This window comes from Amphiura filiformis, chromosome 18, assembly GCF_039555335.1.
Source record: "Amphiura filiformis chromosome 18, Afil_fr2py, whole genome shotgun sequence".
In the NCBI taxonomy this organism is placed as follows: domain Eukaryota; kingdom Metazoa; phylum Echinodermata; class Ophiuroidea; order Amphilepidida; family Amphiuridae; genus Amphiura; species Amphiura filiformis.
In genome coordinates, this window is record NC_092645.1 from 8,181,636 (window position 1) to 8,201,289 (window position 19,654).

The 19,654-nt window shown below is 37.2% G+C and overlaps 1 protein-coding gene across 1 annotated transcript in view; it reads right to left on the bottom strand.

Annotated features, from left to right (window-relative positions):
* The window catches only part of LOC140139816 (cilia- and flagella-associated protein 221-like), a 37,445-nt gene extending 20,118 nt beyond the window's left edge, over nt 1-17,327 (bottom strand). The window contains exons 1-7 of the mRNA XM_072161552.1: nt 17,192-17,327; nt 7,323-7,659; nt 6,839-6,939; nt 4,450-4,632; nt 2,912-3,012; nt 1,665-1,925; nt 193-449 (exon numbers count right to left, since the gene is read on the bottom strand). Of these exons, the coding sequence (XP_072017653.1) occupies nt 193-449; nt 1,665-1,925; nt 2,912-3,012; nt 4,450-4,632; nt 6,839-6,939; nt 7,323-7,467 (1,048 nt within the window). The 5' untranslated portion in view covers nt 7,468-7,659; nt 17,192-17,327. The remainder of the gene's footprint in view (nt 1-192; nt 450-1,664; nt 1,926-2,911; nt 3,013-4,449; nt 4,633-6,838; nt 6,940-7,322; nt 7,660-17,191) is intronic.
* Between the last annotated feature and the right edge of the window lie 2,327 nt (nt 17,328-19,654).

Consider the following 19,654-nt stretch of genomic DNA (forward strand, 5'->3'; position numbering starts at 1 on the left):
AAGAAAGCAACCAACCAAGCAAGTAAAGAATCAAACAAAACACAAATTGAACCTTACCATTTCTCAAATCTTTCAGCTTCTTTGCCCGATGTTCTAGTCATCTTGTTTCTTTACATCTCTCACACCAAACAAGCAAGCAAACAAACCACATAATTAAACAAACAAACAAACAAACAAACAATCAAACCTTACCATCTCTTAAATCCTTGGCTTTCAGCTTGCCTGCCTGTTGCATTAGTACCGTATTAACATTATGCTGTGTGTCTAGATTGCTTGGAAACCTCACTCCATCCCTCTCCAACTCTTTCACAGCTGCCTCTCTAGAGCTGGTGCGCTGTCTCGTTTTGGTGCGTTTTTTCCTTCTGGCTACCGACACGGGCGAAATGCAGTGTGGGTCTAGCTGTGATTCGTTGACGGATGAGTCTTCTTCTCTGGCGTGAACTTCAGCTCTGAAAATTGAGGATTTCAAAAAATAATTTAAGATATTATTATTCAAGAAATAATTATGTCAGAATCCAATGTTGCTAATTGTATTCCAACTCCCCTCGGTCAATGCTTCGACAAGTTGCCACCACCAAAAATCGAACCCAGGACTTCATTCTATCCCCTATCTCATCACAATTTCCATTGTTTTTTGCCTGGCAGTATGCACGCTCATCACATTTTGTTCAGGGCTTGTGTTTTTAAAACTCGATATCCCACCACATCAATAAGGCCAATAAAATAATAAGTGTTTGTAAACTGTCAATTAGTAAATATCGTTACGGGGATATCCCCATTTGATCAGTTTATTACATTCTGAACTAAGAATCAGAAAGCTTATGTGGTAATTGTAGTAATCAGTAAAGTGAGAACAAATGAGTTATGTAAATATATAATGTGATGAAATCAACGAAGCAAATAAAATAAAAGATTTAAAAAAATAAGGCTATAGAGTACCAAAGTGATGACGTCACAAAAAACTTTTTTTTTTTTTTTTTTTTTTCATGACCATATTTCAGTAGAACATGATGAAAAACATCCAGTCAAATTTGCCCTATTGATCGGATCATGAGGGCCGAGATACGACCTGAATACCTAATTAGCCCCATTGAAAGAGGTGTTAATTAGCCTGGTTCCAAACCGTTATCAACTAGGCACTGATTTGAATGGGGCTATATTAGCTCGGGCCCTCATGATCCGGTTCCCACCAAATTTGGACTGTGAATGTTTTTCATCATGTTCTACTGAAATATGGTCATGAAAATGCTGAAATGCAAAAAAGAAAATTTCATGACGTCACACTTCGGTACTCTATTGAACAGTGTAGTGGTTGCATGGGGTTCAATCATGCATATCGATACACCAGTCCCTTGCCTTTGTTGATAAACATTGAGGTAAACTCATCTATTGCTTTGATTAATGTGAGCGCTCTGTTAATGAGTGACAGACATATGAGCGGCTTTGTGTTCTTATGCTTTGACGAGTAAACGGCCAATCAGATCACCAGTCTGTCGTTATGATTGCGAGATGATTGAATAAACCAATGAGAACCCTTATTCTGTGTTTATGCTGTATACGCTCTCAAAAATGTAAATCTAAACAAGTGCCGTTCTTTTCTGCCAGCAAGATTAGTTCAGATATGCTTTTGAATTGAGATGTAATTTTTTTACTATATCACTTACTGTGCCAACCCGGGAGTGGATGATCCGACAAACGTGCAGATCAACGGCGTCGAGTTGAACTGCGATATTGTCAGCTGTAACTTCATAATGGCAGTGTTGAACTCCATGGGGGCAAAAGTCACTGTGATGTCCACTTGACCATAGGCAGGTATGACCCCTGACATTGGGGTCACCGTGTATGCTGGATGGTGCTGTGCGAATGAGAGCTGGAAGTCAAAGTCCACCGGAGCCTTACATCGCAATGGGATGACTCTAGTACGCCTGAAATACAAGTTGAATGAGTTGATAAGTATTATGATCAACTTGTCCCATTTGTGTTCCTGGATGTGTACCAATTACAAAGTCTTAATCAACGGTATACTGTTCTTTTTATACTAGTATTTCACTTGGACAACATCCAGAACTGTTTTTACTATAATCAAATTAAGTAATTCTTGGCCAAACATGCGCATTGCGTCCATGTAGTGTACTAAGCGTGTATGCAGTGTAAGGCGCGTGTATACTTTCTTCTGTACCACGCTATATTCGCCTGTGTTTATCGCAGAGCCACTAGCGTTCACAGTGTTCCAGTTTGGCCAAGAATGACTTAATTTGATTATAACATTGCTTTCCCCACACCTTTTCTTTTTAAGTCATAATAATGATTTCAGACTTTTTGTTATTCTTTGCCAAAAACAATGAAATCAGTCAGAAAGACTTCCTGGTCATTTTAAGCCGAAATAATCATGAGGTAAAGAAAGAAAACCCATTATCTATCTTGACTGCTTAACTGCATTGTCTGTTCTATGGTGGATTTAACATCTTCTTATAACATTAATTCTAAATTGCTCTGTTATCCTACAAGCACAATGAATTTGGCCACTTCCAATGTGGAAACATTACAAATATGCAATTGCAAGAAGAAAAAAATCACGTTTGAAAAAAAATTAACGAAACTAATTAAAAAAGATCGCACATTATGATTTAAAAGCAATCATTGTATGTGTATGCGATAATAGCACAAAAAGTGTAAAAGATTTCAACTGTACACTTTTTTTAATCTCATAGATAAGGTGACATTTTTGTGTATCAGGCTGATTTTCAATTTTACACTATTTTAGCCCAAAATAAAGGTGAAATGTTGTGTTTACCAGGGCAATTTTACACTGGGGTAGTTTTAGGGAGGTTGGTATTTTCTTTTGGGGGGTTGAGTTAGCAAACCAACCCCCAGTAAAGACTACACTGAGTGTATGCATGTATAGACCTACCTTTGTGAAACTGGTACTGGAGGAAATGTAACGACATCAGGGAAATCAGATGTGTTCATAGACGGGTATGCATGAACTGGAATGACCAGATTGTCTTCATCCTGTAGACCAGATAAATATGTACAATTGGTTAGCAGCAGGGTTGTAGCTACGGTGGAAGGCCCCACCCGGGACAGAAGCTGGCCGCCCCGCACAAAAAATAAATAAATAAAAATGAATTTTATTTTTAAATAAATAATTTTGGTATTATAAAAAAAGCAACAAAATTTTGGTTATGGGGTGCTTATTCCCCGATCACTCGTGTTCACTAAATAAAAAGATTGTACCCAGCTAAGTCATATATACCCAGGGACAGGGGAAAGAAGAATTACGCATCGCACACTAGCACATTTAAACATGAATTTACAAATTGAAACATAACATGCATAGGCAGATATACCAGAGAAAAAACTCCGGACATACCTGCCTGTGCGGGGACTTGAACCCCAGACCTCTCGCTTGTCGGGCGAGCGCTCTAACCACTGAGCTACACAGACTGTCCCTGATAAACAGGACTCAAGTCTGGTACTTATGGATATGAGCAGTCAAGGGTGAACAGTACAAACAACACATTACACACCAGTGTACGAGATCAATTAATGATGCTTACCCGCCAGCCTAATATAATCATACAAACAGAGGAAGAATGACGATTAAGCATCATTAATTTGATCTCGTGCGCTAGTTGTAATGTTTGAATGTTTCCATGTTCCAGTGTATGATGCGTAAGCCTCTTCCTCTGTTTATACCCAGGGAATCGCTGACCGGGCCAGCCAAACCCCCATAGCTACAAGTCGGTGATCTTGTGCATGGCACCTGAGGGATCTCAGGTTTGAATCCCGAGGGTGCCAAGTCAAAAATTTGTATATCTTCTCTCCTTTTCCGTTCCACCTTTCTATACATACTTCCGATAGCCAAAAACCATGTCTAGCGTTAGGGTTAATCAAGATCATGAAATTACAGCTTACAGCTGAAGTGAGGGTCGATTTTGAAAATCAGGGTGGCCATAATGGCCGCAAGGATGTTTTTCATTAATTTGAGCTATTTGTTGAGATAAATGATATAAAAAAAAAAACAAGTTATGAAACTAAAACTGATGGAAGGTACGCATTGAAAAGTTGCAATAATATTGGTTTGTTCGATTCACATCATGCATGTCATGAGTTTTCATTGAGATTATACTACCTTGGCGTGAGATCGTGAGAAAGTGACCCAATGCGTGAGACTCATGTCACGGCCAATGCGTGAGAGTTGACAGCCCTGGTCAACATGGTCAACAACATTTACCGTAGCAAGCCCACTGTCTATAGTGCATTCAGCCTTACCTGACAATGTACCCTAATGCAGTCATAGTAATATCTCCATTCATCTGGCTTGAAATTCTATGACCTCTATAGTGCATTCAGTCTTACCTGACAATGTACCCTAATGCAGTCATAGTAATATCTCCATTCATCTGGCTTGAAATTCTATGACCTCTATAGTGCATTCAGTCTTACCTGACAATGTACCCTAATGCAATCATAGTAATATCTCCATTCATCTGGCTTGAATTCAACGGTGACCTCTAGGGCCAAGCCGAGGACCAATCTCTCTTTCTTATTGTACCACACATTGAAGTAACTAGTACTTGGCGGTATAATGTGCATCTGTTGGCATTCTGATGAGATGTTGATGAGTCGCTATAGTGATATAAAAGACAAAAGTATGCAAAAGGAAAAAAGAACTCTTAAAACTTAATATGTTACCTTAATGTTATTGTACTTTGTAAAGTTCAAATGTAGTTTTTGAAAGTGGTAGTATTAAGGTCTTTAATTTGTAAGCGCTCTGAGCCTTTTGGAAATGGAGCAATTGCTGTATTGTATTGTATTAGTGAAAATAATCAAAAATAAGAGGTACTTTCTGAGTTCAAATTTTCATAATTCTAATGCAACAATATTGATGATAATGATTTCAATGAATTTACAGACTGTATGCAGTTTCAATATGTAAAGAGCTTATTTTCAAACTGTGTGAAGTCCACAAATACATGTTTCTGAGCTACCTGCGATGCTATAGGTATTATAATTTCAGTTGGATGCACCATTACAAAGCAAACAGTGGGTGGATGTACAGCAAAAGTACTGTGTGAGGCCTTTGGTTCCCAAATGAGAACAAATTATAGTCTGCATATTGTTATGCAGCATTGTTATGGTAAATAATGGCTTGTTGATGGTACAACTCATTGTTGCTAATGTCTAACTTGTCAAAGTAATTGTGATTGTACCACACAAGTAATATGAGAAACATGTGGTTGTGGACTTAAAACGGTTTGGAAATTATAAGCTCTTTGTGTATGGCTATGCAAAATCAGAGAATTCATTACATTACTAAGTGAGCTCATGCAGACATGCACCCTAATGTATACCTCTATCTATGTAAACTGCTGGATTTGAAGACTGTTCGTAATCTAGAGAAAATATTTTGGCACAATGCGACGTCATACAATGCACGCCGCCATCATGTTTGTCTGTTTTTGTTTCCTCCACTGGCACTAGTAATTTGCAATGTAAATTTTGTTTCCTCCAGTAATTATTTGTGACGGAAATCTCATGATTCCAGGAGGTAGTGAAAAGGAAGATGATTTAGGTGATAACAAGTAGACCGCCTAACATGTCTTATGCTATTTTGCACGTAATGCTGCTGGTGAGGATGCTTATTTGCAGCTAGTACAGGGATCCAGTGTTTACTCTCTCTGGAAATTGGGTGCTCCGAATGAAGCGTTTTCTCCACAAATTGGCCCAATTTTGGCTCAGTAATTCCTCAAATTGACTAATTGTAATACAGCATTGCAAATTTGTGTGGGCCAAATATTATTTTCACTGGGCCAAAATTGAGACATACAGCCTCTGAGTAAACACTGCAGGGATCTATTAATAACCGATGCATATATAGGGCAGCACACTTTCCACGTTTTACACTTGACAGTTTTATTAATTTCCCAGATCATGATATCCTTTGAAGCAGTCTGATTGTTAGTTGTCATCAATGTAAGTGTTATTAGTTGCAACCAATTTTTTATCCAATCACAAGCTATAATATTCACTGCAATAATTAACAAAAATGATCAAAAGTAAAACATAATCCTATATTTTGTATAAAGGTTACAAATACATCACACAATGATACCAATTTCAAACTACTTTCAAACCGTAACCACTCGGGTATAAGCCTACCCCCTAGATGGGCAATTTCACTTCAAAAATGGGGGTGGACTTATAACCAGGGAGGGGAGTAGTTGAATTTAAAAATAAGGAAAATCTTCCCCGTTTGTATATACCTGATGTACCAGCAATTTCATTCATCTATGTGAATTTTTATAATTATAAGAGTATAGTATTTTAATTTTTACCTGATATTTTTTATATTTGTTCTTAAATGTGAAAGAAAAGCATGAATATGATTTAAGAACTTAGCCAAAATTACTACGGGGCTTATACCCGAGTGTACCCTTGTTCCCAGAATGGTTTGAAAAATAGGGGGTGGGCTTATAGCTGAAGGTGGGCTTATATACCTGAGTGGTTACGGCATTTAGTCATGTTTAACAGTGGCTACAAAAAAAGAATTTCTAGTTAAACACACACAACGGTGAAAATACCCGAGACAAGAATACCAACATGTTGGAAAATACTGTCTTACTAATCCACAGCATAAGACAATTGTTTTAATAAACTGAGTTAGCACTCACTCTTCAGGTGTCTTCTGGTTATCATTGGGCAGGAAAAACCTCCTATGCCATTGTCCCTGAGCATGTTAAAACACAACCTCCTACCTCTGCGGTTTTGTTTCCAACATGTTCAAGGGCCACAAGTAGATTTTCCCTACCCAACAATGATATTATCATCTTACCAGTGTTTTCTTCTGTACTTTTCCAGGCTCAAATCCGCAGAAGTGGACTTCCTGAGGCTCAACCTGAACCACTGCATTGAGGGACAATTTGTGAAAAATGCCTGCAACAAAATCAACAACATGGCATCTTAAAAAAAAAAATTCTTATTCATGGATTTCCAGAGGGCGTCACAAGTCCTCAGGGTTGCTAGTCCAAAATTTTGCTAGTACCCTAAGACCTAGCTAGCCCTTACCTTACACCTAACCTTAGCTTTCTGTCTAGCGAGCCCTTATTATTTTTCTGACAAACTTTTTTTTCTGACAAGCAAGTTTTTCTAATTTAAAAAAAAAAAAAAATCAGCAACCCTGCTGCGTGATCCACAGCTTCATCCCTAACTCAAAAAAACTAGGACTAAACTGTACGTAATGTTTGAGTACATAATTTATAAACCAAGTTGCAGATTCAGTTGTTTGACAAAGGGATCCAGACATTTACATTACTTACGAGTGTCCAATAAATGATTGGGGACAGGTCGACTTCTATGCGGCGCTACCAGAGCTTCTTGCAGCACAATGCCATTGGTTCTTAGTCCGTTACTCCGACCTATACCATCGGAGTCGGAATGTATTAAAGGTTTAGCCACTGCCATCTTTGATGTGTGAGTGAGCTCATGTGTTCATCACCCTGATTCACATCCTGTACATATGGAGTGAGTCTACAAGTTTGGAGTGATCAGTTGCAAAAAAACGCTCAATTCTTTCACTCTGTCTTTCCTTTGACTTTGCAGTCACAATCCCACAGTCATGCACAGAATGAGGAACTTCTTAAGATCAGCAGCAATCTGAAAAGTAAAATATGAGCAGCATTTTGTGAGCTGGTTATATAATTGTTTCCCACTTCAGGGTAGACCTGGTATTTTCGGGTAATTTTGTACCCGGCATTTTTCGGGCGGGTAACCGGGTACCCGCCATTGCAACAAAAAAATTTTTTTTTTTTTCAAATTCAATGCATTTTGAAATCATTTAATAGATTATGACATGAATACAAATGATCAATTTTCATATTAAAAATACAAAACATCTTGAAATTTTTGATTTTTTGATTTTTTTTAAGGTCAACCATGAATGATCCTAGCATTTAGGTCTAGGTCCAGGGACACTACAAAACCGAAAAAATAAAAAACTTTTTTAAAAAAATTTGAGACTGTGCCGGGCAGGGTATTTCCTGCCCGGTAATGTAATCTCGGTGGTACCCGCTAACACGCCCAAAATGCCAGCCTTACTTCAGGGTCAGAATTTCGGCATGAATCAGAGAATCGATTCTCGCAAAGATTCTCGTAAACAGATTTGCGTGAATGAAATTTGATTCCTGCAAACGTGTGTAGTTTACACAGAAGTTGATTTGCGAGAATCAAATGATTCCCGCAAATTTATTTTGCAAGAATCAAGATTGATTCTCGCACTGGTAAACGAAATTCTGACCCTGCACTTGTTGGTACACGCATAAATTTGTTACAATACCAGTTTTTGGTTGGGCTTATTTTAAACTAGCGTAGCGCGGGTGTCCCCGCTAGGTGAGTAAATGGGAGAGCGTAGTTTCTTCTACATGGGCCAATTTTGTTCCATTTAAAAAAAATTCTGCTGCAATGCTTGCGATTTTCCGTTGACCATGTGTTTTTATTTATTCAATCCGTTCCGTTATTTTCTAAATCTGTCCTTTCTTACATTTCCTTTTAGCTTCTTTTTTTTATTTGCTGCATAGCTTGTGATTTCCGTTTTCATGTTATTTATTTAATTCTGTCCTCAGTTTAATAGCCTTTTTATTTAAATTTCGTGATCTTATTATAGCTTTTTTTCTTACATTTCCTGAAGAACCCACATACTCGTACAGCCTGTTTGTCCTCATTTTGTTTTCTTTTTGATTTATAGTAGGCCTACCTCTTCATGTTGTTTGTACTTTTTAATTTTAACACACATCTTTTTCCTGTATTTATTACGCTACGGTCGTTAGGCTAATGGAACTCGATTGTTAGTTTCCTATTGACCGCCCGCATCACTTTTTCAATTTGACCAAAACTTTCATTATTTTCATAAAAAAGTGAATGATCTGAAAATTGAAATGGAAATAATCAAAATTGAAACTCTCAAAATGACTGACATCCCCTGCTGATCATAATCAGCAGTTTTTCTTAGTTGTAGGGGTAGAGGGTGTAGTAAATAATGGAAATTTAAGGATTACCTCATCATGTTTCTAGTGATTACAAAAATTGCAAATTTCTTTTCATTTTAATGAAAACAAATTCAAATCTTTTCTCAATCTGTTGCAAAATGTCTGTAAAGATGATCTAAGCATTAATGGCTCATTCTTGTATTATGGGGTCCAATGGTGTGACATACAGTCAAATTTTCAAAATTGAATATTAATGTCAAAAGTTAGCTTAAATTGAGTGGAATTATATACTCTTTCAAAATCTGCAAAATATTTTCAGCGATGATTGCCCAGAAATCTGTAATGAAGCACATAACTGTGGAGAAATCACTCTAAAATGTCGCGCATAACCGGACACCAAACATGTTTTAACCCCTGCTAAACAAAAAATATAAATGCCAAAATGGCTAAAAAGTTGCAAGTTAAATGTGGTTTAGGAGCTTTTATAATGTAAAAATAAAATAACATTATAAGAAGTTGCGGTAACCTTCAAAACAGCATACTTGCATTTTGGTCAAAACACATGGTCAAAAATTGACCCAAAAGTTAATTATTGGGCCTGTTTTGTACAATTTCTGTCAGTTTAGATTAAAAGTTACCATTTTTATGTGGGGCCAGCACAAGTGTGGCATAATAGATAAGTGGATGACTTTCTATAACATCAATTTTGTGCACATGAGAGAATTTAAGGTGCCCAGTGGTGTCAGCGCATAACTGGACACCAAAATATTTGTGTCCAGTTATGACTGACAATAACAAGCTATCTGTAATTATGTCATACTTTGAAAAGTGTATTTGACCTGCAAATTTATCTAAACATATCACACTGTTGTTTTAAGTATTCATTGTTTATCAGCAGGGACGGATTTAAGCAGTGGCCCGGTGGCCCGGGGCCAGTGGATTTTGCATCGGGCCAGTAAACTTCCAACAACGCTGGCCCGGCGGGCCACTAGATTTTGAGCCAACACATATGAGACAAGATATAATCAGTCATGGACATTATTTACAGTTTCTGCTCCGCCTGTCACCTGTATAAATTTATATCTTTATTCAATGATTTTTCGTATATTTGATATTCTAATTCTTGCATTGCTAGCAAGTTGGGAACTTACGGCTGCTTTTTACAGCAATAGTAGGCTTACGTAGCCTACTACTTCCAAGCTCTTTCGTGCTCTATCTGATGATGATAGCGATACCGCAAATAGTATACCACAGATTTGAACCTTAGTGAACTTTTGGAACTAACTAGAGCGGTTCTCGACTTGCGCGGTTCTCGACGCAAAGCGTCGGCCACAATGCCTCCACCTTGAGGCATATCATTTTAACCAGTGATGACCTCTGGGTGACCTTGGATGACCCTGGAATGATCTTCCAAAAATTTGACTCTAAATGTTGACTGTTCCCACCAAGTTTCATGCCCATACGACAGTTTTAGTAACTTGACCTCAGATGACCCCAAAATGACCTTCCAAAATTTTGGCTCTAAATGTTGACTGTACTCACCCAGTTTCATGTCCATACGGCAGTTTTTGCTAATTTGACCTCAGATGACCCCTGCATGACCTCGGGTGACCTTGACCCACTGACCAATACAAACTTGTTCTGTCTAGGGTCAAGATGCACCCACCCACCAAGTTTGAGGAACGTGCGACCCCTAGTCTCCGAGAAAATGGTATTTTGCTTGTTACGCATAAATTATGCAAATTAGGTACTTAATTACCATATTTTGTGCTGAAAATCTAATCAGGTCAAGAACCTCTGGCCCTGCTACTCCCCACCAAGTTACGTCACTGTAACCCATACGGATCTCCAGATAATCTGTTCACAAGGTTTTTTGGCTTGATACGCATCAAATACGCATAAATTATGCAAATTAGGTACTTAATAAGCATATTTTGCACTGAAAATCTAATCCGGTCGAGAACATCTGGCCACGCCACTTCCCACCAAGTTACGTCACTGTACCCCATACGGATCTCCAGATAATCTGTTCACAAGGTATTTTGCTTATTACGCATATTACGCATAAATTATGCAAATTAGGTACTTAATTACCATATTTTGCGTCGAACATCTCCTATAATTTGAAGACCCCCAATAACCATCCCTCCACCAACTTGCATCACTGTACGTCTTACCAGTTCTGAGAAATTGCACTCGCAAGCTCGGACGGACAGAGAGACAGACAGACAGACAGACAGACAGACAGACGGACAACCAGGAAACATAATACCTCCGGTGGAGGCATAAAAAAGGCAGGACCAGTGGCGTAACTACGGGGGCAGAGGGGGGCAACATGCCCCGGGCGCCACCCTTAGGGGGGTGCCAATTTGACCAATTCAGCCCCTCCAAGTGATGAAAGTCAAAATTTTCTCGCGCATTTCAGTACAAAATCAATTGAAAGAACATTTTAAGACCGATATTCAACATCTAGTAACCAAAATTAATTAGTGTATACTATAGGCCTTATTTGTCCAAATTTTCGTGTGCTCCGCACGCAATTATTTCAAGAATAGGAGAGTATTATGTATCCTTAGCCCCTGAGCTACGCCACTGCCCGCCGTCTAAGATATAGGTGGTTGTGGGGGGTAGGTGCTACCAACCCTAGTTACGACACTGGGCAGGACTACTGACTGAACTCATCTTAGTGACTACTACACTCTCTACATTGAGTACAAAACAAAAGTTAAGGTTTGCTTGACTTTAAGGGCTCGGATAGCGAAGTTTCCACATATTTTTTTGGGGACCTGAGAGCACATCAGACATATCGAATTGCATTTTGAAAACGAGGAATGTCCTTCTGATATCAAATAATTTTGATTTTTTGAAATTCGTGATATAATACACATTTTAATGGCAAATGATTAAAAATTGATAGATTTTTTCCCCCAAAACACCAAGAAAAAAATTAGGGTTTTTTTTTTTTTTTTTTTGCAGTAGAACATATTGAAAAAGCTGGGCCAGTAAATTTATTGCAGGGCCACTAGATCTGACATTTCACTGGCCCGGAGGGCCAGTAGAAAACTGAAACCTAAGTCTGTCCCTGTTTATCAGATACCCAATTTTTAAAAATTATGACATATTATTCATTTTCATGTGTCGGTCATAACTCGGTGTCCAGTTTGTCGTACAATATCCAGCTTTAACTTTAATTCAACTTATTTTGCAATTTCCATTTGTCAGTCATATATGGTCATTTTCACGGTAAAGGGTGTAACTTTTGATTTTTAGGGTCAAAATTTCAAACCACTTAAATATGTTTCTGTTTACTGAAATCATGCATAGAAGCAACTTAAATTCAAGTAAAATAATGTTTCAAGGCTTAAACCTTTTGATTTCTAATAAAAATTTGACATTTGCATAACATTTTGGTTAAAATCTAAGAAAAATGTATTTTACATAACCTCAGAAAATTTTGACATGAAAGCTGGAATACATGTGAAATTCCATTCCAAAGTAAGTCAACAGATATAAGTTAAATTTTATACCATGTTTTGCTATGTTTGAAATTGCAGTTTTGAAAATTTTTAACATCAAGTGTCATTTACAATGGAAATTTCCAAACCTTAAACATATTTTTTAAGTTTTAATTGGGTTCCTAAAATAATTTGAATGTCTAACTTCATGTACAAATACTACTTGATGAAAGGAACCTCCCAGCCAAGTTTCACAGAAATTGGAGTTATTTTTAGAATTGGCAATTCAAGCGATTTGTGTTTCGGAGGCTTCAGTTAACAACACAGGTGATCATAAAAGTAAAATATTTAGCTAACTACTACAAGTTGACATAAAAAAATAGGTAAAAAATATCACAATTACCAATTTTCATGCTTTGCTTCTAAGTATTGAATTTCAGTTGTGACAAAAATTAAATTATCACAGCAAGTCATTTTTTTTTTTTCGGAGGCTTCATGTTAACAATTGTTAAACATTGCAGAAGTAGTTTTTTTGAAAACAACAGTGTTGGGATCATCTAAGCTGTTATTTTCTTGTGTGTATTGAATCAATGATTCTATGCGGCAGATATTGTAGATTTATCACACATTAATTTTTTCACCCATTTGTTAAGTATGGTGTTTTTTGCATGTGAAGCCTCGAAACAGGCTTTTTAAGTTATCAGTATATTTTTCAAACATTAACCATAATGTCAATTTTTTTAATTTATGACATTCTGCACATATCAAGTAATAATTACAATGCAGATATCAGTATGAAACACACCAATTTAGATATGCATAGATGATAATTAAGTTTACTGTTGTTTGGAGGCTTCATTTGTTTGGAGGCTTCAATTGTTAACGGAAAGTTTGTATTGGGTCCCATTTTCAAGCGGTGATATATATCTCCACGATTTAAAAACATGTGACTTGAGGATCTACTTTGCTACATTTTGATAAATAGATTGGATGAGCTCTTTTATTTATATTTGCACAAGCTTGCTGAACAGTTTGTTTCGGAGGCTTCAAAAAGTTAACGGAAAACGGCTATTTGAAGTCAAGATTTTATAAAAATTTAAAAGCTTGCAAATCGGCTAATTTTTGTTACCCATTTCAAGTTAAGATAACAACTGTTATAAATCAAGAAGAAGTGAAGAAATAACCAAGAATTATGAACCAAAGCTACACCCACAAAGTTTGTTAACAATTGTTAACGGAAAATGAAGCCTCGAAACGACAAATATCAAGTCCGGTTCTCAAAAATACAGGGCCGTTCACAATTAAATCTAATGTGGCAGTGTTTACTGAACATATGACTGTACTTTCAGGATAAGAAAAATTATCCATGAACTAACTGAAGAAAACACAGGGTTTTACAAAAATGTTACTGTTTTTTATAGTTTTTCAAAATGGCAATATTAAGTACATTTAAGCCTGCTAAAACTGAGCGCAGTAACTCCCAAAGCTGATTATGCTACCCAAGGTAGCTGCTAACTAGATGACTTATGTGGCCAAAATTATGGAATTCTGTGGCTTTATTAGAACACTACGGATTAAAATGTTAAAAATCCAAAGTTACACCCTTTACCGTGAAAATGACCATATTTAAACATGTCATAATATATCATTTGAAGTATTTGTTGTTTACAAATTACCCCATTTTCAAAAAATATAGCACATTTTGCATTTTTACATGTCGGTCATAACGTCGCGCATAACACGGACACCAAAATATGTACTTTATAAGCGCTGTCTTTGTTAACAGATGTTTTGTCGCTAACATTTCTTTCATAATACAATTTTAGTATACATCCTATTCACTCAATAAGACCAAAAAAATAAGCAATGGTCATATATAAATGAAACTAACAGGCAACCAGATGTAGATGATCTTTTTTGTCACAAGTGGTGTCCATGATTTTCGAGACCTTACATGTAATAAAAATTAAAAATAGCTGTTAACAATTTCTTTTTTGAAAGTTTTTAGTAATAACCCACTTGTTTTGTATAAAAAATTACAAATAGGCCAAATACCTGTTACAGTTTTCAAAATTCAGGGCAAATTATGTGTCGGTCATAACCGGACACCATTGGACCCCATAATACAAGAATGAGCCTAATACCGGTTTTGAGATGGTCTTTCATCAACAATACTTTGGTACTGGTGGGGAACCTAAATTTGGAGAAAGCTGTTCATAAAATCATTGATTTTGTTGACATAATGGATAATGAAAAGAGACCGAATACTGAATAATGAAATAGCGACCTTGTCCTTTTTTTCAAACATCCAATCGGAAACTAATAATCGAGTTCCATTGGCCTTAATATAATTCATTATGTGTCTCTGCGTCGTTTACGCGTGCCATGGCGTACTGCTGCGTTACCCGCGCGGTATCGCTGCGCTACGCGAGCGACTTGGCATTAGATACGCCCGTGCGACGCGCAGGGCTAGCTTAGTAACTGACTCCTTTTTTTGTTTACCTAGTATAGCAACGGACCACTACTGTCTCGCATTACTGTCTCCGTATATTCCTCGATCGCCCGTATGAATTTGGTGACATTTGGATTGAAACTGACGGAGCCTTTATGTGCATACATAGATAGATACATACATAGATACAACATTCCCCTATTTATAGTAAGATGTGAGGACCCTTAAAATGTGGAGTTAGTTTATGACAGGGGGTCGAGGAGCGTTGCGCAATGGTTAGAGTACTTGCCTTTAGTGCATGAGGTCCCGGGTTCGATTCCCGGCTGTGGCGATTTGCTGGGATATTGACTTGGAAAAAAAAAAGTCTGAAATTAATTAGCAACTTCTGTAGATTATAGGTATGCTAGGTGAATTTAAATTTGGCATCAAACTGCATCATTTTATATATCAAATTAAAGCCCTTGAGTAAACAAAGCCAAAACTGAAAACCATTTTTTCATAGCACTTTCCGTAGCAAAGTTACATCTTGTCAAAGATTGACTTTCATCAAAAAGTTTCAGCTAGCAAAATTCCCCAAAAGCGGCATTTCGGGGTGTTTCTAGATCTTAGTCTCATTATGATAGCAGCTTTTTTAATGGAAATGCTATCCAAATCCTCTAAAATTCCATGTCTGCGGGTGACTTATCACCATAAAAAATCATATATTTGGGTCAAGTGAAGTATAGAAAACATATTTATGTAGGTTTCTTTCTTCGGGCACTTGTTTTAAATTTCGATGTAAAAATGCATTGACATTATCGGCGAATTAGACTGACTAGCAAATGTGTTAACTAAGGTTTGCCTGGGTTACCTATAGATTAAATTCAGACTTCCGCTCTCCCCATGGTTAATTTAGAATTGGGTAAATGAATCACGAAAGTACTCCGTCCTTCGGAGGGGACGTTTTCATTAAAGGTCCGTAACCCGATCGACAGCATCATCCCCGATTTTTTCATTGTTGATGAGGTTTTGGTATCACATAATAGATACTATTTTTCTCATTACTATCCTGAAATTTGACGCTCCAAGTCAATGTATTTCCGGAGAAATCATGAATCACAGCGGTTTTTACAGGTATACCAGTTTGTAAACAATGGTAAATACTTTGGATTTCTGGGAGGGAATTATGAACGAAATAGTCACCGCAACAGCTACTTTGGTTTCGCGTCATACAAATTCTGTGAAAAAAGCGAACCACACTAACTGCTGAGGAGACGGTGCGCCGTATATAGTTATGAAAACGGCAACAGTAAGCGTGGTGTGCTAAATAGCTCAATTGACTAGCGAGTTGTTTTTTACCGAGAGGTACCGGTTCAAAACCCGGTCTCGGAAGGTTTTTTTTCTCTCCATTTTACCCAAACTTTTTTATATTCATTTGAAATGTACATATTGCAAGGGGAAATATATTTTGTTTCCTTTTTTTCTGAAACGGTACGAAAAAAAAAAAAAAAATTCCGTTCAATACGGGCGGGCATTGTACAGCATGTCAGCATTCGTCATTGCCTGCCCAGAATGCAATTCACGTATACCAAGGTATTGGATTGCAAATTTGGCTATTTATTCACATTTACGCTGAAAATGCTCTCGTTTTTTTCACAAAGCAGCATAAAGGAGGCGATATTTGATATTATTATGTAATTCTAAAGACAATCCATATCCAAAACCAATAGGGTTACCCCCCTTTAATGGGATTACCCTGCTTAAAGAAAGTATAAATAAGCCGTTGGTCCTGTGTACAGAGAGCCATACCTGTACATCATGTATCTCGCAGCCAGTTTCGAAAAGAGTAGGGTGTTAACCCCTTACTGTTCCCAACCCGTCCCGGTGTTCAAATGGACCCTAATGGAAATAAGCTTCAATAGAGGCTTTCTTGGGTTATAGTTTAGTGGAATGATCACACGTCTGACACGATAAGCGCGATCAATTGTACACGCACATGCACCACAGCCACAGGAAATGCAGCGCTACCCAAAAAGCGTGTGTGGTAGGCGTTGTACGCCGACGCAATTGTCAGTGCCTATTGAGCTTTCATGATCGAGAAACTATTATTTTAGCTTAAAGCAATTTAGCATGTATAGCAAATGATAGTAAATAAATAAATGCACTGAATGACTGATCTGATGCAGGCATGGAATGGATGACTTTAAGTTTAATGTCATGATGAAAGTCCTAACAAAAACAGCAAGTTACAAATTGAATTTAGTCTGGGCTTGTATAATCTGTTAAAAGATAGTGTTGATGTTCAACTGACGGATTACCTTGACAAATGCTTCACTCTTTTCCCTGCTGTAGCTATCTTTTTTCGTTATACGTACACACACATTTGCACAATAACAACATTTCTTGCTCGCAGGATCGCTGCTGACATTTGACCTTATCGACGGCCTCATAACTCATTCAGTATTCAGATCGTGAAATAAGATAGGTCAAAAAATAACTTTATTTTTATTTATTATGCTACACAATAAAATATTGAAATGTCCGTGAATACTTCTGTTAAATATAATCAATTGTGAAATATTCGTAATAGTTAGATTCAAACCGTACTTATGGAAACTCGAATAAATATATGGATCAACATACATGTAAAGCGGTCAAGAAGTTCCCATGGTAACGTTACTGGAGGAAAGATTAAGGCTCATCAAACAGTTGAATCAATCTTTGTGTAGTCTACATCTAACTGCTCTATCAGTCGTTTTCTGTCTCTCTCTACCAATTTGCTTAAATTTTTAAAGCTCTTTTAGTAGCTGAGCCTAGGGCCTTGTATTTCAAGGTGGACACCATGCTCGTTTAAAAAACAAGTAAAAATTGTTGTTTTTCAGCATTGGGCAAGTACAGCGCTACATACCTGTTTAGGGTGTCAAAAACGCAAAAAATCTGGAAAAAGGGTATTCCAAGCAAAATGGGCTATTCCAGAAAATAGGACGGTGCACACTGGCCCCCGAGGCCTATAGGCCTAGAGGAGTAAATTTTCAATCAAAGAAGTGTCCGGATTTCCAAGTTTGCTTTCTGAAAACGACTGGATTTCCAGTTGCCAATGTTACTGGAAAAAGCTTGGAAATCCAATCAAATGAAGGAAAAATCACGGAAAAATGATGTTGAAAATGAGCTCTCATATGAGGATTTCTGGTTTTAAACTATTTTTCTGCCGGATTTTTTTGCCTTTGGACACTTTAAAAGTCCGGATATCCGAACTCCTTTGTGTGCATCTATTTTCTGGAATAGCCCAACTAGTACTGGCAAAATTAAAATGGGCGCAATAGGCTATGTTTGGCTTCTATCAGAACAAATCGTATGGTAAAACATTAAGAAATATCAAACTACTTAAGCTACATTAAACAAGAACCTGAACATGAATTTTTACTTTCTCAATGTTAAAAAAATGGCAAAATACTTGTTTAGGGTATGTTATGCACGCGCTGAGTAATACTCGTGCGTTTCGAGAGTCCATACATGAGCACGGGTGTCCATCACGTAATGTAAGTGCCCCCCCCCCCCGGGTGTTCATGATGGGCAGTAATTTTACCATCGGGTAAGGAATTGAATATTGAAGATATAGGCCTATATATGCTATATCGGTATCCCAGTGAAAGTGCAAACAAATTAGAATTGTTTGTAAATTGCCTTAGTCATTAAAATTGTCATTAGGTATTTTTGAAATGAAACAATTTGGCCAAAAATGAGACAAACAGCAGTATTGTCAAAGTTGAGGGCCCATTCAAATATATGTAGCTAATTTATAATATAAATATTATTACAGATTTCATATAAATGCCTTATTTTGTCATCACGGCTTTCAGCAGAACCACTAGCAGGCTACGGTATGTTAGCACATCTATAGGCCTATAACCCGGGCATAGTACCAAAATCTGACTTTTGATGATTTTAACCCAGATTTTAACGATTGTCCGGATGAGCAAATCACTGAATGGGCCTTTTAATAATAAGCAAAGGCATTGCTCAGCTGTAAATACCTCAGCCCCCCAATCATCCTAGGTGAAGTTAAAAAATTGTGATAAATTAGAGGGAAAATGGGTGTTCGTGTTTGTGACCTATTATTTGCAAAATTTTCTGAATCCGAGGTGGGAAACCCCCCATCACTTGTATTTCAAGGTGGACACCATGCTCGTTTAAAAAAACAAGTTAAAAGGGTTGTTTTTCAGCGCTGTACCTGTTTAGGGTGCCAAAAATCAGAAAGGGTATACTTTTCCAAGCAAACTACTTGCTTAGGCCTTTTTAGGGTACCAAAGTTTAATGGCAAAATAAAAAAGAGCGCAATAGGCTATGTTTGGCTTCTATCAGAACAAATCGTAGGGTAAAACATTAAGAAACATCAAATTAAACAAGAACCTGAACATGAATTTTTACTTTCTCAATGTTAAAAAAATGGCAAAATACTTGTTTAGGATATGTTTTGCACGCGCTGAGTAATACTCGTTTAGGGTGCGTTTCGAGAGTCCATACATGAGCATGGTGTCTATCACGTAATGTAAGTGCCCCCCCCCCGGGTGTTCATGATGGGCAGTAATTTTACCATCGGGTAAGGAATTGGATATTGAAGATATAGGCCTATATTATGCTATATCGGTATCCCAGTGAAAGTGCAAACAAATTAGAATTGTTTGTAAATTGCCTTAGTCATTAAAATTGTCATTAGGTATTTTTGAAATGAAACTATTTGGCCAAAAATGAGGAAAACAGCAGTATTGTCAAAGTTGAGG